Source organism: Leucopleurus acutus (genome assembly GCF_964270905.1).
Source record: "Leucopleurus acutus genome assembly, chromosome: 9".
Classification (NCBI taxonomy): Eukaryota; Metazoa; Chordata; class Mammalia; order Artiodactyla; family Delphinidae; genus Leucopleurus; species Leucopleurus acutus.
Genome location: NC_139144.1, coordinates 77077221 through 77101142, shown reverse-complemented (window position 1 = coordinate 77101142; position 23922 = coordinate 77077221). Strand labels below are relative to the sequence as shown.

At 40.7% G+C, this 23922-nt stretch overlaps 1 protein-coding gene across 4 annotated transcripts in view; it reads left to right on the top strand.

Moving 5' to 3' along the window:
- The window catches only part of CTTNBP2 (cortactin binding protein 2), a gene marked incomplete at its 5' end in the record, with an annotated part of 152598 nt that extends 129030 nt beyond the window's left edge, over window positions 1-23568 (top strand). For all 4 annotated transcript variants that reach the window (XM_082846962.1, XM_082846961.1, XM_082846960.1 and 1 more), the window contains 9 exons: window positions 6688-6840; window positions 7012-7199; window positions 10697-10875; window positions 13134-13333; window positions 13688-13870; window positions 17194-17257; window positions 18388-18520; window positions 19521-19622; window positions 22706-23568. In XM_082846962.1, the coding sequence (XP_082703088.1) occupies window positions 6688-6840; window positions 7012-7199; window positions 10697-10875; window positions 13134-13333; window positions 13688-13870; window positions 17194-17257; window positions 18388-18520; window positions 19521-19622; window positions 22706-22921 (1418 nt within the window). In that variant the 3' untranslated portion in view covers window positions 22922-23568. The remainder of the gene's footprint in view (window positions 1-6687; window positions 6841-7011; window positions 7200-10696; window positions 10876-13133; window positions 13334-13687; window positions 13871-17193; window positions 17258-18387; window positions 18521-19520; window positions 19623-22705) is intronic.
- Window positions 23569-23922: the final 354 nt, after the last annotated feature.

The following is a 23922-nucleotide window of genomic DNA, read 5'->3' as shown; positions in this document are numbered from 1 at the left end:
ATCTGAGAGCAGTGAATTAGGTCAAGAAGGATGCGAAGGTGACCAACTCAGCATTTCTAAATCCTTGGGGAGCATCTTCTTAGAAAGAACTCTTCTTCCTAATTTCTCAGTTTGGTGAGTCTCTTGGCACCCCACAGTTGGAACTCAGGTCCCCCTGGCAGAATTGAAAACCTAAATGCCCACGGGTGCCAAAAAGCCACATTAAGGGGTGAAGCAGGCTGGTTGGGGCTGGAGGGGAGGGGAAGCCTGTCTCCATCGCCACGAGGGCAGCAGCTCCCAGCTGCGAGCAGGTGAGTGTACAGTGACGTGAGGTCTTGTGACTTGGAAGAAGCCAGACATCCTGGTTCTTAAGTGAAAATTTGGGTGGTTTTTCTTTCAATGTTTCAATGTTTTCAACTGTCTTAATTTTTAAGCCATGTTAGGACCGTCTAGAACCCCCAGGTCCTCTGAGTCATGGACCCCTCACTCCCGTCCCACAGCCAGTCCATGGTCATGTCCTTCCAGATGGATCTCAGTGTGCCTTTATGCCTCCTTTTACTATATTTTATCTACTTTCCTGTAAGTGGCTGCTGCTTCTACCTCTTGTGCTCCCTGAACATCCTTCACAGACCACCAGACACCTGATTAAAAGCGCTCTGTGATTCTTGACTCCCACATGCCCCAGTCACCCACTGAACTACGTCAGTCCCATTCAGGGTCTTCCATTCTAGGACACTGATCCACTTAATTTGCTTCTCAGACCCTTTTTAATTTAATATAATTTTTTGAGATATAATTGAGATACAACATAGAGTAAGTTCAAGGTATACAATTCGTTGATTTTTTTTTTTTTTTTTTTTTTTTTTGCGGTACACAGGCCTCTCACTGTTGTGGCCTCTCCCATTGCAGAGCACAGGCTCCGGACATGCAGGCTCAGCGGCCATGGCTCATGGGCCCAGCCGCTCCGCGGTATGTGGGATCTTCCCGGACCGGGGCACGAACCCGTGTCCCCTGCATCGGCAGGCGGACTCTCAACCACTGTGCCACCAGGGAAGCCCCAATTCGTTGATCTGATACACTTTTATATTGCAAAATGGTTACCACTGTAGCATTAGCTAACATCTCCATCACGTCACATAATTACCATTCCTTTCTTACAGTGAGAACATTTAATATTTACTCTTACCAACTTTCAAGTATACAACAGATACAGTGTTAACCCCTGAAACTTATTCGACTTACAGCTGAAAGTTTGTACCCTGTGACTGACATCTCATTTCCCTCACCCTCCAGCCCCTGACAACCACCATTCTACTCTTGTTTCATCAGTTTGGCCTTTTTAGATCCTACGCACAAGTGATATCATGCAGTATTTGTCCTTCTCTGTCTGACTTATCTCACTTAACATAATGCCCTCAAGGTCCATCCATGTTGTTGCAAGTGGAAGGATTTCCTTTTTTCTCATGGCTGAATGACATTACATTGTATATGTATGCCACATTTTCTTTATCCATTCATCTCTTGATGGATAGTTAGATTGTTTCCGTATTTTGCTCTTGTGAATTATGTTGCAGTGAACACAGGTGTGTGGATAATCTCTTCAAGATCCTGATTTCATTTGCTTGAGATATATACCCAGAAGTGGGATTGCTGGATCATATGGTAGTTCTATTATTGTTTTTGAGGACCCTCCGTACTGTTTTTCGTAGTGGCTGCACCAATTTATATGCCCACCAACAATGTGAAAGGGTTCCCTTTTCTACACATCCCCACTAACATTTGCTAACTCTTATTGATGATAGCCATTCTAACAGTTATGAAGTGATATTTCATTGTGGTTTTGATTTACATATCCCTGATCGTTAGTGACGCTGAACCTGTTTTCCTGTACCTATTGGTCATTTGTATATCTTCTTTGGAATATCTGACCCTTTTTAAAAATAGGCATCTAAGCTCCAGCAGAATACAGTATTTCTTCCTCACATGTCCTTTGCTTTCCCACTGTCCATGTCTTTGTTTATGCTGCAGCGTTCATCTAGAATTACTCTAAAATTTCATCTAGAATAAGCACACAAACTGTCCCCCCCACACACCCATAACTACTGCATGGCGGGTACTAAGTACTGTGTGGTACAGGCCTGGTTAAAATAGACATGGAAGCCCCTGTTTAAATACTCTGAGGACACCCCCAAATGAAGGCTTGTCGGAGCCCTCCAGGTATGCCAACTGCCTCTGATGAACTGCAGTAGGCTTTGTTTACCCCTGTGCCCCACCTAACTATAGTTCAAGGCGGTGAGGGTATTATTTGGGCTTTTGTGTTGGCCCACACACGTTACGAGCTCCTTGAAGGCTAGTAATGTAGCTTATTCTTCCATTCCACCTTGTACACTGATTGCCAATAATTACTTGTTGAATGAGTGCATGAACCTGATACAGGAAGTAGCATGAGCAGAGAAAAAGCGAATGTTAATCATATTTAGTTGTCAGCAAGTGGAAGAACTTGCTAACAGTGGAGGTAGAGAGAAGTAAGATTAGAGAGTGCAGAAGGTGTTGAGACAGTAGTTGATGATAGGGCATAAAAATAGAGTGAATTGGATTTGAAAAAAGGAAGTTTTCAAATGACAGACTGAGGCCAGAAAATCTCCACTCTACTCTTATGTAGGAAATAGTGTAGCATCTCCAAATATTAAAGGATTTTTGTTCTGTATTGGGCTTAGTAATTTATATGTGTGAAATCCCTCTTTCTTTTTTTTAATAACAAAAGTAAGATATAAACACAAGGTTCACCTGCTGAGGCCTTGAGTGCAGTTATCCAAGTTAGCAAGTGGAGCTTATCATAGATCCCTCATTTGGCTTATTCCCCACGTCTGGTCAGTCCTGAGTTCTTTTGAATCTGCTTCCTATATCTCATCTCCACCTCCTGCTCTCCAGTCCCCCTACCACCTATCATTTCTTGCTCAAGGGCCTATGGAGGCCTCATCACTAACCCTTCTTATTTCCTCTGCTTTCGCTCCTTCCACAAGCCCTCTGCAGGTTTCCAGAGGGCTCACCCTAGAATAAAAAACTGCTCGTGACAATTTCCTGCTGTTATACTCCAGTGGCTCCAGAATAAGCGCTGAAGGTCTCTGAATGTTATGTCAAGAGCATTACCGTCTGGCTTTGGATCTTCCCCTTGCTGCTGTCCATCCTCATCTTCTAAAACTCCATCCACTGTCACCATCATTTTCATAGCAGTAGGCCCCACTGCTGCTGACTGGTGGCCAATGAAGAGATCATGGAGAATGGAGAACGTACACTTTGAGTAGATGGGGACACCAGAAGCTTCTGAGCAGTGCCAGGGAATCACAAGTGAGCCAGAGGGAAGGACCGGTGGTGTGGTGTCACTTCTTTTGTAGTGCAGAAAGCCCCTAGCAGGGAATTTTCTTTGATCAAAGGGTGATGGAAAAGGACAGAATGTAGAGAAGGCTGAGATCTGGATCAGAGAAAAGGAGCTTCTAGGCTGTTCCACGTAAGCTTTTAGAATAATTAGAGGACAGGGATTATGTATCAGCTACTGTCTTGCGTTTTTTTTTTTTACGAAGAAAGTAAACTGATCAAATCATATGACTCCCAAGTGAGGAATATACTGATTCATAAGGTGTTCTAAACTTATTCCTGGTTTCTAACTTTATTTTCTTAAAAAAAAAAAAAAAGTTTAAACTACTTACATTCAGCTGGAGGTTAGAACGTTGAACTTTCATCTTCCAACGGGCATAGCACATACATTACCTTATATGTTCCTCTCTACGACTCTGTAGAAGAAAGCCAGTGAAAAGAGACACAGAATGAATAAAAGACGTGTATGAGTGAAAAAATGCAAGAAGGAAGAGTAGCAGATTTGTTTTTAAATAATTAGCTTTAAGAATCTAAAACTTGGGGCTTCCCTGGTGGCGCAGCGGTTGAGAGTCCGCCTGCCGATGCAGAGGACGTGGATTCGTGCCCCGGTCGGGGAAGATCCCACATGCCGTGGAGCGGCTGGGCCCGTGAGCCATGGCCGCTGAGCCTGCGCGTCCAGAACATGTGCTCCGCAACGGGAGAGGCCACACAGTGAGAGGCCCGCGTAACGCAAAAAAAAAAAAAAAAAAAGAATCTAAAACTTATATGGAGACTAAAATGGTGCCAGTGAAGAAAAGAATGTAGAACAGAAGATCAGTTCAGAAAGAATGGTGTAGCCCTTATGCAAGCAGTGGGTATTTTGTGTTTATTTTAAAATAACATCTTCCTTCTCATATTGACTTTTGTGAGAGACCATCACATCACATGGCTCCATTATTTGGTAAGGAGGGTCTGAACGTGTATTAGAATTGGGTCATATTTCTCCTCAGTATAAGGTATTGAGTTAGGTTAGCAAGACAGATACACTTTAAAATTACATGTGACAGTGGTAGTTAAAAAAAAAAAAAATTAAACACTAGATTGGTATTTTAAAACAATACTTAGGATTCCTGAGAGAACTTTCTACTTCAGAAGTAATAACGATAGAATTACTGTAATCATATGTAATTGAAGGCTACATAAATGAGTGTCTTCCTTGGACCCTGCGTTACCGGAGGCTCTTTGGAGGTCCGTCCCTTGCTTCGCATCTGGACTCAGAGCATCATCCCTGCAGAGCCTTGTTTTAAGTGGACAGTGTAAAAGATGGGCTGCTTCCATCTCCAAAGAGGAGATTATGGACTTGGGGTCACCTTAGATATGAAGGAGTTTGGATTTAACTATAAATGTGATAATGTTAATTATTTTTAAGCTAATGAGTCTTGCTCTAGAACTAGCTATCCAGAACTTTTAATACAAGAGTATGAAAAACTGGACTATAGCCCTGAGCCTAGCCAAGTGAGTGTCTGATTAAGATTACTGACCTCTGGAGAGGGGCAGAGCTGACATACCTATAAAGTTGGAAGCAGGGGAAAAAAGGGGGTAGATTCGTTTCAGAAATAGGGCTTTGAATTAGCATGGGGCAAAGGGAATCCAAATGGCTGACTTTCCAACAATAGGCCGAAAGGAATCTCTAGCTATAACATGGGGTGAGTGGCCATCTTATGTCTCCATGAACCCTAATCAGAGGCTGAATAATCCTTCAAACCCAAAGATGTAATGAGTTTCTGTTTCTATGGTTGGTTAATATTTTAGAATTGAAACCATGTTAAATAACTTGAACTAGACATGCTATTTCACAACTAAAGTGAAATTTACATTTAGACCAACTTGCTTTAGGTTGTTGAACTTATGTGGTCAGATGGAGAAGCAGATATTACTGAAAAAATTGAACATATGAGGCCATCAGCGTTGAAGACAAAGCTTTTCACCAAAAAACCCAGTCTGTTTGACCCTGATTGGTACCTCAGAGGAGACCAAGATGAACAAAGATGAGATGGAAACCCAACCCAACTGTTATGAACAGCACCCCACACCCCTTTTGTCTAGGGCACAAGCTGTCCATTAAATGTGGGGTTAATTAAGTCACTGACAATACAGTCCTTGCTTGTGGACTCAGGAGAATGAGTTTTGTGTCTTTCCAAGAGACATCCTGCAGTCCTATAAACTCGTTTATTTCCAGCCTGAATCCTCCCTTGCTGCCTCCATCCTTTTGTCCCAGCCCCTGCTGGACATCTCAAGAGCGATGCCTCACTCATCACTCAGGCCTGAAACATAACCCATCACCACCTCCCCTGCCTCAAGTGTTTTCCTGCTCATGTGCCCTCTGTCTCCATTCACTGCATGGCCTCTTGTCCGGTGGGAACTTCTGAGTTGTCTCTGCTATTCCCTCTCCGCCCCTCTCTTAAGACATCAACCACTGAGCTTTGCTCACTTCATCTCAGACTATCCTTGTGTTCTGTGCCTTGGCCCTGGATGAGGCTCCTGTTACCTCTTGTCCTCACCTCAGCAGGAAGAGCCTGTAGGAGGGACCTAGGAGGGACCTGCTGGTCTCTGAGGTCCTGTCTCCATAATTTTATGAATATTTTATATATGTGTAATTTAAAGATCATTTAAGGATTTTAACATTTTGTATTCTGAAATATCCATCTATAAAATACATACTGCCTATTTTTACAGATCAGTGAATAATTTAAAATAAAATTGTCATTTAACCACTGACCAGGTCACAAAATAGAACATTCTCAGCTTCCAGAATGGGCCCATGTGCCCCACCCCTGTTCACAAGGGGTGGGGCACATGGAGGTAACCACTAGTCTGTCTTCTGTGATAATCATTTCTTTCCTCTTTAAAAATAGTTTTACTATCTATGAATCCCTAAATTATAAGGTTAGTGTTGCCCCTGTTTGAACTTCAAATGATGGCATCATATTGTGTGTAGCCTTTTGTGATTTGTTTCTTAATATATCGTTTGTGACAAGTCTTCATGCGGTTGCTTGTAGCTGTGATTTGTTCACTTTCATATCCGTTGTATGAATATACTCCTATCTAGTCTATTGTTGGTAGAGATTTGAGTTGATTCCATTTGGAATCTGTTGTGGAACTAATGTTGGATCATTGTGTCTGTGTATCTTCAACTGTATTCAGTAATGCCAAACTGTTTTCCAGAATTCTGTACTCTCCCAGCAATGTCAGAGCATTCCCATTGTGTCACGTCTTTGCTAACACTTAAATCTTTGCCAGTTTTTATAGGTTTTTGTAAAATCTTTAATCACTGAATTTCCTTTTTGACCACAGCATGTCTGATCCCAGTGAAACAATCTCCTGCTAACAAGAAAATCATCATCATCTTAGAGAATTTGGAAAAATCTTCATTGTCTGAGTTACTGGGGGACTTTCTGGGACCTCTGGAAAATCGCAGCACTGAAAGCCCCTGTACTTTCCAAAAAGGTAAAGATGGTAGAGAGACCATGCTGAGAAGCAGGCTGCTGTGAGATCCTTCTAATCTTTCTGTTTCCCAGAGCACATGTTATGCTTCATGGTCGTCTTTCTTTCACTTATTTGAACTTGTCCCCTACTGTGGCTTGCTGAGGTTGGACTGTTGCTTTTGGTTTGTTTCAGGAAACAGAACGTCCGAATGTTATTACTTTCATGAGAACTGCTTTTTGTTGGGAACCATTGCCAAGGCCTGTCTCCAGGGCTCCGACTTGCTGGTGCAGCAGCATTTCCGCTGGGTACAGCTGCGGTGGGATGGCGAGCCCATGCAGGGGCTGCTGCAGAGGTTCCTAAGGAGGAAAGTCGTGAATAAGGTAACAAACCACAGGCACAGCCTATTGCTGGGAGAGGGGCCTTTAGTGTCAGGTGACCCAGGCTTGAGCTGTGCCACTTACTGTGTGGCTTCCAGCAAGTAAAATTTGGGGATATGCAAGGGTTAAATAGGATAATGCATGTAAAACCCATAGCAGTTTCTGGACTATATTAAGTATTTTAAAAAACAAATAGGTTTTATTTTTTTTATTAACTATTCTCGAGGAGTCTCTCCAAGTTCTAAACGCTGTGGGAAACAAGATTAGAAAATTAATCACTCTTCTTAAGGAAAAGCTACTGCTTCCTTGGAGCCTTCATTATGCATCCCTCAAGCTAGTTTTAATATTTGTTACAGTGCGCTATTAAAAAGTCACATGAAAAAAATTAGAAATCTCTGTCGGTTGACACATTTTCAAGAATAATAATCACTTTTAGTGATTTTTCAGAATAATAAAATATTCTGTATTCTATCAAGATAACAAAATTAATTCAGTGCTGACCAACTCGAGTATATCACTATTTAATATTTATAAGTTGGGCCAGTAGCTGAGTGTCTGGGTGGACTTGAAATAAAAGAGCTCGATTTAGCAAGATTTTATCATTTAATCCTGCACAGTTGGGCCACACTTGGAGGACAGGATCTTCATTGTATCAGCACAGGATTTTAAGCTGTAGGTAACACAACACCCCACTGCTAGCTGCTTCACACACACAGAAGGCTTTTTTCCCTTACATAACCAGATGCCTTGCAGTAGGTGTTGATAATGTCCATTCACACCTCTGTGATGTCAGGTCCCAGGTCTGGGTGAGTCTCTTGACCTCCCTTCAGGATTGCAGGACTTTGGGCATCACGCCCTCACACAAACTTGTTCATAGGCAGGAAGCAGGATGCTGTGCAGAGAGGGAACTTCGGCTTCCTTTCTCTCCTCCTTATCAGGGGGAAGGAATCTTTTTCTGAAACTCCCAGAAAGATTTCCCCTGAATGGTTTCATTCACCACTGGTTTCATGCACACCTCTCCGCCAGAGACCTTGGCTAGAACTGCCTTCCCAAGGCCAAAGCTCTCCACCAAGTTCCTGAACAAAATTCAGTGTCCGTTATGTTAGAGTGTGTGAACGAACATGCGTTTGTGGAGTTGGGGCCATGGGAGGCGGGTGGAGGGAGAAGTGTGGGATGGGAATGCCTTTGGTAATTCAGTGAACAGTGCCTGCTAGTGGTGATTTGCGTTAATATCTGAAATTCCTAATTGAATCAGAAATCCTCTGTCCCAAGCTCTGCTAAAGTCAGTTGCCTGGTTGTAAATATATTCTTTTGACCAAAGCCCATCTATTATATGACCTCAACCAGTAGGAAGGTGAGGCAAAGACAGTCATAGGTATACAGCTTTTCAGATTATTGATACTTCCATTAACTTCATCACTATTAATATTTAAATCTTATTGCCAAAAAATTCACCTAAATAATTGCAAAAGATACCAGTTTTTTTTCTTAAAGACTTTTTTTTAGAGCAGTGTTAGGTTTACAATAAAATTGAAAAGAGGGTACAGAGATTTCCCATCTACCTCTTGCTCCCTACACATGCACAGCCTCCTCCATTATCACCAGAACGGTGCCTTTTCTTATCAGATAGGAGGAACCTACACTGACACATCAAAATCCCTGGTTTGCCCAAGAGAAAAACATGGAACGCTTCACGAATTTGCGTGTCTTTCTTGCGCAGGGGCCATGCTAATTTTCCTTGAAAGGTACATCTTACCTGGTAAAGTGTACCTCCTTTTCCCTCCTCTGGCTCTCTGGTAAACATAGTTTGAAAAGGATTGATTTTACTTATTTGGAAAGGAAAGTTCCAAGCTTCAGGCTCTACACTTTCCTCCATTGTGTTTGCGAATGGTCCAGTGGGGTGTGCTGTGAAGAATAGAAAGGGGAGGGGAGGTAATGCCTTTCATTTATCAGAAATCACTTCAAGTAGGTTAATAAAACGGATTCCAGCGTAGGAGTACAATGGGAATGAATGACTCCTGCAAAACGCCAGAAATCTTGTAACTGCAGGATGGAACCAAATACTTGGGGGCACTTAGAAGCACACTGGCACGTGATCAAAATTTCTTCTTCCAGCTCCTCACAGGGATATAAGTAAGCAGACCTTTTTTGGACAATACCAGGCTTCTAGTATTTAATAAAAAATAGTTATACTTTATTTAGTAGGAAATTAATATTCAGCTATTAATTGTAGCACATGATCTCATTCTCTCTGGAAGAGGATCAGAGAAAGTGGGAGAAATATGATTGTTCCTCTTCTGAAGAAAAGGGAAACTATGATAAACAGATCCCAAAGCCTCATGTAACACAGTGAGGTTACTTTAACGGAGCTGCTAGAATCACTGAACCACTCTTTCATTTTTTTCTAGGCCAAATTCTATCCCTTCATGTAGGACATAAAAACATTCATGTATTATCCTCAGTCTTAATATCAATTCCTTGGTAAAGTAGAGATTTATGTGAATCTGCTTTCTTATAAAATACAGAGTCAATTGCTGTATCTGACTTCTAAATATTTGAGAGATTTCTCCTCATAGTAAATAAATCTTTGTCCTTTTGGTGGTACGTGGGCCTCTCACTGTTGTGGCCTCTCCCGTTGCGGAGCACAGGCTCCGGACGCGCAGGCTCAGCGGCCATGGCTCACGAGCCCAGCCGCTCCGCGGCATGTGGGATCTTCCCGGACCGGGGCACGAACCCGTGTCCCCTGCATCGGCAGGCGGACTCTCAACCACTGCGCCACCAGGGAAGCCCAAATCTTTGTCCTTTTGTGACCCCTCTGTACTACCAAAAAGGGACCTTTTATAAGATATAATTAACTATTCAACTATAAGATATAATTCTCCCATTCAGCTGTGTTATACAGTATTACTTAAAATTTGCACATTTTAAAATTTGAAAACATACTTCTTTATGCTGTCAGAGCATTTTGATGAAGTTATCATTTTAGCTGAGCCTTCCTTCTAGGGGAATTAGAAGTAATACAAGGTGAACATGCCACAGATCCAGGTATGCCGTCTTATAACTTACCCAAAATATTAAAATATTTAATGTAATTTTCATTTCATTTATTCAGAATCCTTTTTTGAACACCTGCTATTTGCAAGACCTTATGAGGAATTCTATACACATGTGAAAAACGATTTCTTCCCAAATTGATGTTTAAGAATTCATCCAAGTAAGACACCTCATCCAAGGTGTCTTACTGCACTATCATGTCTGAATCCTTTCATTGCATGTAATAAGCTGCAGATCTCTATCTGTATCTCGTGCTAACACACGTCATAGAGTATGTTATTACCTAGCCCTCTTCCAGCCACCCCAAGTGAAGGTAAAATCAGATTTGGCTGCAGTTTTGTTGTACAGTTTGAATTTTTATATTTTTAGTTTTGGAGTGTTCGAAACAAAAGGACAAGAAGCACTGCTCTAAACCAAGCCCCCGTCTTCCCCCTCCCTGTCTCTAGTTCAGGGGTCAGGTGCCCTCTCCCTGCGACCCCGTGTGCAAGACGGTCGACTGGGCCCTGGCTGTCTGGCGCCAGCTCAACTCGTGCCTGGCCCGCTTGGGCACACCGGAAGCACTTCTTGGGCCAAAGTATTTCCTGTCTTGTCCTGTAATCCCAGGGCACGCCCAAGCGACAGTGAAGTAAGTGTCATCGATCCTTCTTTGCCTATTTGAAGTAGAGCCCTGGCTGATAGGGAATGTTTGGGGGTGAGAAAGCTGAAGGGGCCACCTTGTGCCGAGGAAAGCCAGTGCCCTGTGCTCCTGTCAGAGGACGACCGTGACTCATGTGGTGGGTACTTCCTAAGGAAACTACTTTGCTAAGACTGGATAGATCCCAATTTCCCTGTTTACAAAACTTTCATCAGACTCGTGTGCGACTTGCTGGGCAGTGTCTCCTGGGGAAGGCCCACATGAGACATTAGGTCAAGTATCCTGTAACCATCCCCCTACCCCACCCCCCAAAAAACCCACTTACATTCTGTTGATGAATTGAAAAGCTTCCTCTTTTATTAATGAGACTTATGTACTTACTGTGTTTTAGAGCAGCTTATGAAAACAGACATATATACAGTAAGGTTAATGAAATAGAAAATTAGAAGGAAATTGAAAGGAGGAAAAAATTTGTCACCATTCCAGCTTACTTAGTAAGGGTTCTGTGATTCGCTGTTAGATTTGATTCTGTACTTTCTGGCATCCTGGACAGAAATCTATTTTGGAAAGCGGGGTATGCAGATAATATGTCTTCTCTATTGTAAGACAAGCTATCAGTGTAATAACAGCTAATTGAGGGAACACAAGAAGTGCTATATTAAAAAGTATACAGCAATTTCTTGTTAAAAAGCAGAAATACATTTATTCATTTAATTACCCCTTTCTTTATCAGTATCATGAGTAAATTTAAGCCTTTTTTTTTTTTTTTTTAACATCCAGAGCCTCAGGATTCTTAGGAACCAGTTTTGGCCTTTCCTGTCTGCTGCATGGTCATTGTCAAGAGCTAGAGGCTCTGAGATTGTTACCTTATCCGCAAGCTGACAGGTTAGCCTGCCACATTCAGGATGTGGCTTCTGACCCAGCACTGCATCACTCAGAGCACAGCCACAGCCTAGGCTTCGTATTTGCATTGGTTTCCCCACCTCCTCAGGCCCTATGGGGTGATGCATAGTGGCCCAGGTGGATGCTGGCTTTGCATCAAAGCTGTGGAACTGTGAGCTTGGGAATCACCAGTTTTCTAACGGGGATGCTGGCAAATCTGCCCAGGAAGGACATATAACTTTCATTATCGTCAGGAAACAAATCTGCCCTCTGCTCCAGAAGGAGACACTGTCTCTGTTTTTCCAAGTCGGTTTACGATAGTAAAACAGCCTTGAAAAGATAATCCAGAGCAACAGCTGACACAAGAGGGACAGAAATGCCACGGAGAGTTAGCGCCCAACAGCCATATTAAGGAGCTGCCTTTTTAAAAAAATTATATATTGTTTTAGCCAAGGGTTATATCATCTTTACCCCTTCAGCACCTTTAGGAGTACTTCTTTTTCCTGTGTACTTTTTTTCCCCCTGAATTACGTGTCACTAGACATTAACAAAGCAGCTGACAATAGATGCTTGATACTGAGTAAATAGTTTTAAGGGTCTTGAAAGGCTTATGTCAGTATCTAATAACTTTGAAAACTTTCCTATTCTGGGAGATGGAGTTTTGTCTACAGCCTTTAACTGTATTAACTGTTTTTTAATGCTGCAACAAAGTGTAATCTTTTTTGAAGGAATTTGATTGGCACTAAGTGCTCCACGTTTGGGCTGAAGTCCCACAGCAGCTACAGCTATTAATGCAAAGAGTCCACCTGAGGCCGTGGCTGGTTGATCCCATCCCCTCTCTACAGGGCTAACCCACCACGTGCAGACGCTGAGCCCCTGCCTTGGGGCAGGCAGATTTAATTCGCCAGGGATCATAAAATGTATCCCAATTGCAGAAATACTAAAATACAATATATGCGTCTTATTAAGGAAAATGGCAAATAAGTTTAAGCTATTTAGACACAGACTTTCAGGAAATCTTTTTCCAGACTTCTTTAGTCTTATATAAAGTTTTCCATGTATTTTTTCCCTTTCCATATATTTAATTTTATTTGTGCATTCAACACTCCAGCTCTCCAGGATCTTATAAAGAAAAATGTGAGAGACATGTTAGCAGTTTCATTTGAAATACATTGTATTTTTAAGGCAAATTCAAACTACTTTGGTGTTGGATAATTTCACGTATTCCAAAATGACCTGGGAAAGGTAGCCTGTCCGTAGAAACACTTAGGTTTTGTTGCACAGTCTTCCAACCTGTTCCCCGTAGAGTTGTGTGTGATTCCTGAGAGGTTTGGTCCTAACTGTGAAACCCACTCCTCTCTCGGAAGGTGGATGTCTAAGCTGTGGAATGCTGTCATTGCACCCAGAGTTCAAGAAGCAATATTGTCAAGAGCCTCTGTGAAAAGACAACCCAGCCTTGGGCAAACAACTAAAAACCCTAGCCAGGGACAGCAGGCTGTGGTTAGAGCTGCTCTCAGCATCTTGCTTAATAAAGCTGTTCTGCATGGCTGTCCCCTCCAGAGAGCAGGTATGTGGGTTCATGCTGGGAGGAGAGGAAATTCACACTCTTACGTAATGCTTGCTTGAATTTGTTTTTAGGGCGCTCTATTTTCTCTCTTTGTAATGAGAGAAATTACCTCCATGTAATGGATGTTGCACAACACAGCTTTAGAACTCGCTATTTTTTCATTACTGGCTCATGTTTAAATACCAGACTTCAAAGTAAAGTTTGCTGGTTGACAAAACGCCTGCTTGGGTATTACAAGCCTGTGATTTTGAAGAGGCTATTTCTTTAAGTATTGGAAATGCTGGATTTTACTCGACTCTGAAACTGCATTATTGCTTCTGTCCTTTTGACAAAACATGGTTTATGCTATTTCAGAGCTAGACCAGCATACAGCTGATTTCAAAGGAGGAAGTTTCCCTTTATCCATAGTTTCAAGTTACAACAGTTGCAGCAAGAAGAAAGAGAGTGGTGCCTGGAGAAAGGTGAGCACCAGTCCTCGCAAGAAGTCTGGCCGGTTCTCTTCACCCACCTGGAACAAGCCGGACCTGAGTGAGGAAGGTAAGGGGGGCATCCATGAGGTGGTTTCTGAATGCAAACGTGCTTTATTTTTATCACTCTGCATTCAACAAAGCAAAATTCTGAGTATTTCAGATACATATTTTCATGGAATAAAACACGTGGTAGTTACACTGCAAAAATATTTGAGAGCCCCCTACCTGAAAAAATAATCTTTCATACTAGAATTCTGAAATTAAATCTTTACCATGTTAATGGTCATCTGCTTTTTATTAATTTGATTTTCTTGGGATGCACACAATTATATTTATGTAATACAAATTGACACATAAAAGGAAAGAAATATGCCAACATGCATTCCTAAGCCAACCTTAAATTTTTAGAAGTATGTGTTATAGACGTATTTGATACCAGTTTAAGGTCTTTACAAGTGAGTCAGCTTTACACATTTTTTTCGTACATGGGATGTACTGTGTACCAAGTTTTATTCTAAGCACTGGAAATACAGCAGTGAAAACAGGAGATAAAAATACCTCCCCTCATAAAGTTTACATTCTAATAAATTATTAAACCTCTTCCTTTTGGCTTTGATAATAGCATAATCAGTTGCACAAATTTTAAATGTCCTCCCTAAAGGCAATCATATTTGAAAAGATGTTCCAACCTCATATGCATTGTGGATTTCTGTTACATGTAATTGAGGTCTTCAGGAGCCCCCTTGCACCCCAAAATGTTCTGTTTTATGTAATTTTATGGCAAGTTGACAGCAATGGGGTTGCTAAATAAAAGAATATGATGCCTAAAATCTTTCTTAAAGCAGAAAAAGTTGCTTTTATTACTATATTTTTATATTGAAGCTTGTATTGATTTTTAATAAAAATTTAATATGGTTTTAACCATATCAGTACATGCCAGAGTTCTGTAATTACCCCAAGTATGTGAAAATAAATTGTGAGCACTTTTTTAAATGACTGAATGGACAGTCACTGAAAAAAAATATAAACTCTCATTTTAAAGATAAGTTTTATGTATTTATAATGGGATACATTCTGATCCCAAAGGCTTGCCCTTACTTCCTAAAGTTAGAGTGTTTGATTCAGGGAATAAAGTCATGAGACTCTAGCCCCCCAGTAGAGCAAAGAGTCTCCCTCAGATGACTTTCTGTAACAAGGATTATACCTTTTACCTGTTGATCCCTTGAGAGTATCCAGAAGGGCTCTACCATGAGGATTATCATCTCCATTTACAGAGAGCAAAACTGAGGCTCAGAAACCCTTGGTTACCTGCTCCAATTCACTTCTACAAACAGGGGGTTCTGCAATCCCTGTTTTCGTTCCTGGCGAGTCCAATGCTGTTTTCTTCAGTCTGTGCCACTCAAAATAATCCATGGCACTCAAAGAAGGACACCCGTGCAGGCTCTTCACTGTATCGTTTCCAAGTGCATTAGGATTCCTTTAGGGCTCAGGACCAGCTGCTTTCCTGAACAATAAGCAATGTCAATATATATCAATACTTTACTTTAGAGTTGACAGACAAAATCCATAAAGTGAATATGAACTTAAAACAATATTATGGAAATAAGTCTAACTTGGCAGACTGTATCAGGTAAAATTGACTTATAAATTATTTTAAATTCATTTATATTTTTAAAATAATTATTAGTTGTACAGCTATTGGATATATCAAATATTCTTTGAAACATGAAAACTTCGATGAATAAAATTGTGTGCAACCGTAGTTTACACTGACTTCAACGCAGAGGTTTATAAAATGCATTGGCCAGTGTTTAGGTGCATGAACCACTGATTGGTTAAGGACCAAAGGTGGACATGCCTTTAGTTTTTAATTTTTTTATAATAGTAACTTTTTCTAATAATTACATTTGATATAAAAATTATTACAACAGGGCTTTCCTGGTGGCACAGTGGTTGAGAGTCCGCCTGCTGATGCAGGGGACACGGGTTCATGCCCCGGTCCGGGAAGATCCCACATGCCGCAGAGCGGCTGGGCCCGTGAACCACGGCCGCTGAGCCTGCTCGTACGGAGGCTGTGCTCCGCAACAGGAGAGGCCACAACAGTGAGAGGCCCGCGTACGGCAAAAATAAATTAAAATAAAATTATTACAACCATGTTTGGGTTGATTTTTGATTTTTTGACATCATTGGTTTAAAAAAGAAAAAAACAAACCAGAAATAGAACCCTTTTGCATTCCATGCAGACCACTATGGAAACTCATAAAATTTAATAAAGACACAGCCTTTTTATTTCCTGACCTAAACCAAGGCTGAGGGGTTGGTCACAGGCTTCTGGAGAGCAGGGCCCAAGGCTGTGCACTTACATGGTAATTAGGGGAAACCTAGTCATTGCTTTCTGACAACAATGAGGAAAGTATGGATGAGGAAATATACAGAGACTCTTTGATGATCTGCTTTTAATCAGGATATATCAAATTCGACTTACTTTTCAAAATCATTCTTTAGAGATTAATCTGTGCTAGCACCATTCGTACAATTTTAGAATTAACTCAGAAGCAACTGTGTTAATGAACTTATAAAATTACAGTGTGTGTTACAGAAAGACATTTTGAGTCTAAAATGTTTTAGTGTTTCTCAAACTTTTTTGACCATAACCCATAGTGAGAAATATATTTTAAAGCCTGACCAGTATACACAAACCTATGCATCTGCATGTGTCTATAACTGATACAAATTTATATATTTACTGCAACCTGTGCAATCTGATATTTCCTATTGTTTGTTTTTTTAAATGGGTTGAAATATGCAGTTTGAAGAACATTGGTGTGATATGCAGTATTTGTTTTAATGCTGTGACTTTTTGTATACTGTTCCTATTTTGTTTTCCGTAAAACGCAAAGCAATTAAAAGTTAAATTTCTACACACCAAGGCCACCCACACTGTAATATATCATGGGGCCCAGACATCAAAAACTGCTTCAGATCTAGTCAGTAACTAGTCAGTAACATGGAAGGCAAACAAAGGGAGAGAAAGGGAAATTACCATCATCAAAAGGCACGTATTAACCCCTTTTTAGGTACTTTGAGAACAAAGGCCTAAGGATGTGGGGGCTTGACTGGTTAGAATAGGGTCCATTGATGAAAGCAGAGTTGAGGATTCCTGAATTGAGCCTCAGGTGGTGTGAGTTGTACTGTCTTTAGTCATAAATATATCAATACATGAGGTTGTTGGTCATTCCCTGACCTTCCACAGGGCTTCAAGAGATGGATTTAATCCAAAAACAATATGAAAATACAGCAGAGTCCATAGCCTGTTTCTTTTAAATACAGAGTTCAAGATGCACAGGGACATTCTGTTGAAATGTGATTACATTTTTTTTCTTTAAACAGGTATCAAAAATAAGACTATATTACAGCTGAATTGTAACAGGAATGCTTCTCTGTCAAAACAAAAGTAAGTTTCCCTTGTAGATTTAACTCATAACAAACAATACACATTCTCATGATTAGTCTGTGCAACTATGAATTTCTTAAAAAAAGTTTCTTAGCCTATTTTGCTTTTATCATTGGCTTCATTTTGTACCAAATTTGATAGTTATTATTAATGCATTTGACAAAGATATGGTAACATCCTGCACTTGTGAACTTTTAAACAGACTTTTAGATGACCTTTTTTTTTTTTTTGTGGTACACGGGCCTCTCACCGTTGTGGCCTCTCCCGTTGCGGAGCACAGGCTCCGGACACGCAGGCTCAGCAGCCATGGCTCCCGGGCCCAGCCGCTCTGCGGCATGTGGGATCTTCCTGGACCGGGGCACAAACCCGCGTCCCCTGCATCGGCAGGCGGACTCTCAACCACTGCGCCACCAGGGAAGCCCTGTTTTTTTTTTAATGATAGATTTACAGAAACCTAGCATGACTTATTTTTTTTCTTATGTTGCTCCTAGGAATTGTTGATTATACCTCCAAACTTGTAAGCAAGCTGAAATAAGGAATTATTTATCATAGAATAAAAATGCTTGGTAGTTTGTAAATAGGTCCCCAGCGTAGCCCAGTAAATTGTGTGCTCAATCACTTGGCAGGTAGCATTGAGGACCCTGTGCCCTGGTTCACAGAATTACAGAAGGGGATGAGGGGGGTCATTGAATCTGCATCACATGCTTGTTTCTGCCGGGTCCACTGTTAGATCTGTTGTATTCAACAGCCTATATAATATTTGTGATAACTCTATGTTGTAGGTATAAGGAATTTGTTAGAGAGAAGGGAACCCAGGAACTGAGTGAGGTGTTGAGGACAAAAAGAAAACCTGACCTGTGGTCATATTGCTAATATGTGGTAAATTCCTATTTACTCCATTATCACACTGCCCCCTGCACACAGTGTCTTAGCTTTATCTTTGGAGACAGAGAAGAAGAGGGAAGAGTAAGACTGGAATGTTTTAAGTGAAAGTAGATTTCTTTGTGTAGTAAAATTTTACCCTATTGAGAATTTTAAGTGGGAGTTTTCAAAGTCCAGCGGGAGTGGGTGGGAGTGGGTTGCTGCGTGACATTGATGGATGCCTTTAAAGGATGTTAAAAACTTTTTAGGTCTCTAGAGAATGATCTATCTTTGGCGTTGAATTTGGATCAAAGACTCTCTCTGGGTTCGGATGATGAAGCGGACCTTGTCACGGAACTTCAGAGCATGTGCTCCAGCAAGTCTGAATCTGATATAAGCAAGGTAAGCAGGACGCTTGGGGGAGGACATTGAATGGTTCCACCCAGCATTCGAGAGACTTCTTAGAGCCACGTCATAACTCTCACTCCCTGCCAGAAATTCCCTATCAAATAGCATGTTAATGCTCCAAATCAGAACATCCCTTACCTTGCTTAGAAAAGCCCTTTCTTCCAAAATACCCCTTCTACGATAAGCGAGCTCTATGTAGCACACCTTCTCTGAAAAACCTGAAGTGTTCATTGCGTTACCACAAATTACACCAATACATCCTTTTCCTTTTCGTATTCCTAACTTTGGCCCATAAGTCACCAGTCAGTAAGAGAGCATTACAGCAGCCTTGTGTTCTGGATAGAATGGCAACTTTCCTTACAAATAAAAAAAATAAGTGGCCTGTGTAATCTGTTTAGTCAAAGTCTTCAAGCTGTGAAATTTGAGATGCAAATCCGGAAATCAGTGACCCAAAATCTCGAAGCATTAACAGCATCAAGTTCAACCTGTTTTGGCACCTGATATCTGCAGCAGATTTGACCAAACTTCCTTGATAAATGCCTTTTACTTGAAAGGGAGCATAAGAAGGTAGTTATAACTTGTGCAGCTTCCGCCCAAAGACTCACCTATTGTATTTAGACAGTCCTAATCTCTGGCCAAAGTAGAACTGACTAACTTATTTAATGTTGCTGCAAATGCGTCGAAATACTTAACCTCTGGAAAAATAAGGTAACAATGAAAATCTTGCAAATTTTATATCCTTTCATTTTGTGCCAAGTGTTTTTTTTTTTTTTCATTAGGGCTCATCTGGTTGTCTTCTTCTGACTTTAAAAGACTTTTTCCTTAGAGGCTATGTCTCATGCATTTGCCGTTAGTTTCACATGAAGACTTCAGGTCTTCATATGAACATTATGGGACTTGCAGTTCTGTTCTGTAGAGCTTCTGACAGTAAGAGAAGGATCCCACTTCTGTTGTGGGTTTTCCACGGTGACTTGATAAACTGTATATCTTCCAGATTGCTGATTCCGGGGATGAGTTAGGGAGGTTTGATCGTTCAGGAAACCACCCTGCATTTTCAGCAACTGTTAATAATCCAAGAATGCCAGTGTCACAAAAGGTAAGTGTCCCCTTTCCCTCCAAAATGGGACAGAGAAGGACTGTTGTGGAATTTGACTTCACAAATCTTTCAGTGTGCATCACAGTTACTTTTAAACCATAGTTGGGAAATAAATAGGATAAAGGCAAAAGTGTTCTCTAAGGTAATCAAGGTTAGAAAAATTATTGTTTGGATAATAGCTTGAAAGAATCACATAGAAAAGCATTCTTTTTCCTTCTATTTGATGCCAGAATTTTGGGTGTCTTTTCCATTTGTTTTCATTTGTTTGTGCTGAAACTAGATTTCTGTCTTCTATTGCTGTATTTTAAAATGGGATAGTGAATTTCATTTGAGCACTATTTTGGAAAACTAGAGTTAATTTTAGCAAAGTGCTGAGTGATGATAAAGATCTACACACACACACACAAAATCTCATTCTGGTTTACTTTAACTTGCCATGTCATGCATGTTTCAGTGAGAGACTTTCTTTTAAAAACAAATCAGAATGTCAAATAGAAGAGCCAGGATTCCAATAGAGTTCCTCAACCTCTTGAAATAACTTATACGATTGGTTAATAAATGCCAAGAGTGGAGATGGCCCAGCATGGTACTCCTGGGTGAATAGAAACAATAAAACTACTTCTTATCCGGTAGTGATTTTATGAGGATGCATATTTTGTAAGCTCACCAAGCCATGTCGATTGTGGTTCACATCCTGTTCTCACCCCCTCGCATGGCAGCTGACACAAACCTGTTGTGGGGGGGGGGGGGGGAGTGCAGAATTACAGCAGAATTACATTATTAACCCTCCTTTGATCACCAGACAGCCCTGGGCTCCCCTGCCCCTGCTCTCTCACGGCTTCGTTAGGTTTCAGTCCTGATTAGTTACGCGGAAGCTGTGTGTGTTGCGGGGAATATTAACAAGGCTGAGTTCTTGTATAAAAAATACATAACATGATCTGTGAAGACGAGCATGACCTGTCTGGCTTACTCTGTATATAGTATTTGCTTTTTTCCCCCAATTGGGAACAGTTTAGAAGCACAGCAAAAGCATAGTTTGGAGAGCAGGTAAGGGAGGATGACTGAGGAGGTGACCTGGGGTCCCTGCGGAGAATTCTGGCTGGAAAATATTTGTTCAGGAGCTGGGGTTCAGAACACCTTTCTTGGGCCTCCAGGACCCCTCTTCAGGATTCCTTGCGCAGCAGCCAGTGGGAAGGGGTGTGATGAGCGACTCTTTGTCCACGGGGCCCAGTCACTTTCCTATATAAAATGGTTGACTGGTAGTGAGTGGCAGCTGTTGGATAATGAAGACAGTTTTGTACCTCTTTCTCTGTCACAGGACCATATTGGGTTGCTACAATGAGGTACTGTCCAGAAAAATAGTACTGAAGGGAGGCTAAGCTTTGTTTTAAAAGGGACCTTTTTAAAAAATGGATCATTTTATACTTTCTGGGCTCTTCAGAAAGAACCATAGGGTTTTTTAAATGTGCGGTTTGATGCGGGTATTAGGAGGACAGCTGCCCCCTCTTGCTTTGCCCACTGAACGCATTGTGAGGACTGTTCCCCGTGGCTAGATGTTCTTCTCAGAACCTGCCAGCAGAGGGTGAAGTATACTCACTTGGCATTTGCCAGCCTCCTGAGAGCTTCACAGGCTCATAACCTCTTCTACTGTGAGAAACTCAGCGAGCATTTCTTGGTTAGATGCCCAGTCTCTTCTATTATCAGGAAGTAATTCCCTTTAGAAGTAAGAGCTGTCTGTGTTAGTTGAAATCACTTTCTCCTATGCGGCCAGAGAGGGGCCTATTTAATAAGGTAGCATGTCAGCCAGCCTTCTTAAACAATTTACATAAATACAGATTTAAAAATACAGATTTAAATCATCAGGAGAGTAGATACTAATAAATGTTTTCTTCTCATTAAGATGCAAATTAAACCCCCTAAAGCAGAAGTTCTCATTCTGGTGGCATAATGAAATCCACTTGAGGATTTTTTTTTTTCCAATCCCCGGTACCTGGACCACATGCTCTAGAGGTTCTGATGTAATTGGTCCAAGGTACAACCTGGACGTTGGGGTTTTTAAAAGCTCCTTGGTGATTCTCATGTGCAGCCAGGGCTTAGACCCACTCTCCAACACATACCTCTGATCTCTCATCCTCCTTATTTTCCACCCCATTTCTTTCCAAATATGTCCTTAAACGTCACATAACTTATTTTTACATGTAATTTACTATTTCAACAACATACCCATCTTCACCCTTCCTTCTTCCCATGGAACCCTTTCCTCTTCACCTGTCATAGCCCATACTCACTTGAGTTCAGTTCTGCCACCTGGCAAACATGAAGTGAGGCCTACCCAAGTGAACTCAAGATCAGGGAAAACAGCATGAGTAAAAGGTCTTATCCCAGCATCATCACGCTCACCTATCCAACTCTGGTTCCTCGGGGGCAAAATGAGAGACCTAGACCAGGTCCAGAAGAGTTCTGAAACACTAGGAAGACAAGAGCATGCAGTTTCCAAGAATGGAAGATCTTGAGCTCCTTAGTCATAGAGAATTGCTACGCAGGAACTTTAATTCACTACAGCGAAGCTCCATCAGAGCAAGGATGGTGCTCTTTTACGTTCTCTACTGTAAGCCGAGCACCTAGAACAGTGTTTGTCTTGTAAACATTCAAAATATGTGTTGAGTAATAGTCCAATTAGATCTAAAGGCAGAAAAATTAAGTGATGTGCTCAAGGTGAAAGAGCTGAATTGTAGAACTGCTTAAAGATGGTTGGAGTAGTCCAGTTTGATTTCCTCAGGCCTAGGACTTCATACAGCTCCAGCTGGTGAGGAGACCCCAGATTCTGGCACTCGATTCACTGACTCCTGTGTCTAGCACTTTTGTGATACCACAAAGGACCTAATGAAAATCAGCCAGTGGGTCTATAAGACATTAAGCATTCAGCTTCTCCCCTCCATTGTCTTTTGTTCATTTTTTCATGAGAACTTAAGAGAGAAACTCCTACCTGCGTGTTCAGGGACAGAGAGGAGGAAGTTAGGACTGATCACAGAAGTTGGGAACAATGTCAAATTGACAAGCTATTTTGTTTGCCTTTCTTACAGGAGGTCAGTCCTCTCAGCAGCCGTCAAGCGACCGAATGCAGCAACAGTAAATCAAAGACTGAGTTGGGTGTTTCAAGAGTTAAATCTTTTCTTCCTGTTCCTAGAAGTAAAGTCACCCAGTGTTCCCAGAACACCAAAAGAAGCAGCAGCAGCAGTAATACAAGGCAAATAGAAACAAACAATTCAAAAGAAGATTTGAAACTTACACAAAAATGAAGTAGAAAAACCTAACAAATAGGCCTGCCTACAATATTCTCATTCTTCTGTATATTTCACACAGAAACCAAGGACAACAAGATGTAAATACCTTTAAATGAATCAAATGTTTTCACTGCAATATAAAGTATGAGTGCAGGACCACTATTCAGTTTTTTGTAAAGTGTATTTATAATCAACATTTAGGGTTTTTTTTTTTTCAGTTCTGTAGGATTGAACTGCAATACCAAGAAGTTATACCCACTTTTCAAGTAGTTTTATAATAGAAAAGTCATAATAGTTTTACTCAAGATGTTCAGGGGTATTAAAGCAACTGTCTGTGTACTGTATATCTATATATATGTACATATGTATATTTAAGAAAGCCTGAATCATTGCATACTACATGTATGCAACATTGGCTTAGATAACAAGTACCATTTTAAAGAGATCATAATTTTATGTTCACTTGATGAGAAGTTACTAGAATGGGGCAATAACAAATCATTTCTCAAGTTACTTTTCTTAAAAGCCATATTAAGTATTTTTAAGTATTTTGCCTGTTAAAATTCTAGTTTCCAGTTTTAAATCTTTTAATGGTTGCATCATGTATATTTATGCTTATGAATTTGCATTATTGACTCCTGTAAAATATGAAATTATATAATGCAATAAAAAGTGTTATCTTTCTTAACAAAAGTTTTATACCTAAGTGGATATAAAAAAGTAAATGCTTCAATAAATGAGACTTAACTCCTCTTCAATTCTAGTGGCACAATGGATAATATTTTCTAGACGGTTTGTTTCACTAATGAAATGACTTAACTCAAAAATTTAATATGCCTTGACACCAAATAAAATATTGAATTAGTGAAATAATTTTGCTGTAGTTTCTATCGCTCTCAGTAGTTTATCCATGCAAAAGATATTTGTGTTCAATTTAAGGACATTTGTAAAACTGGTCCTCCATGTTGGTATTTCAGTAGATGTTCAGAGAAAGACTCACACTTGTTAGAAAGTAT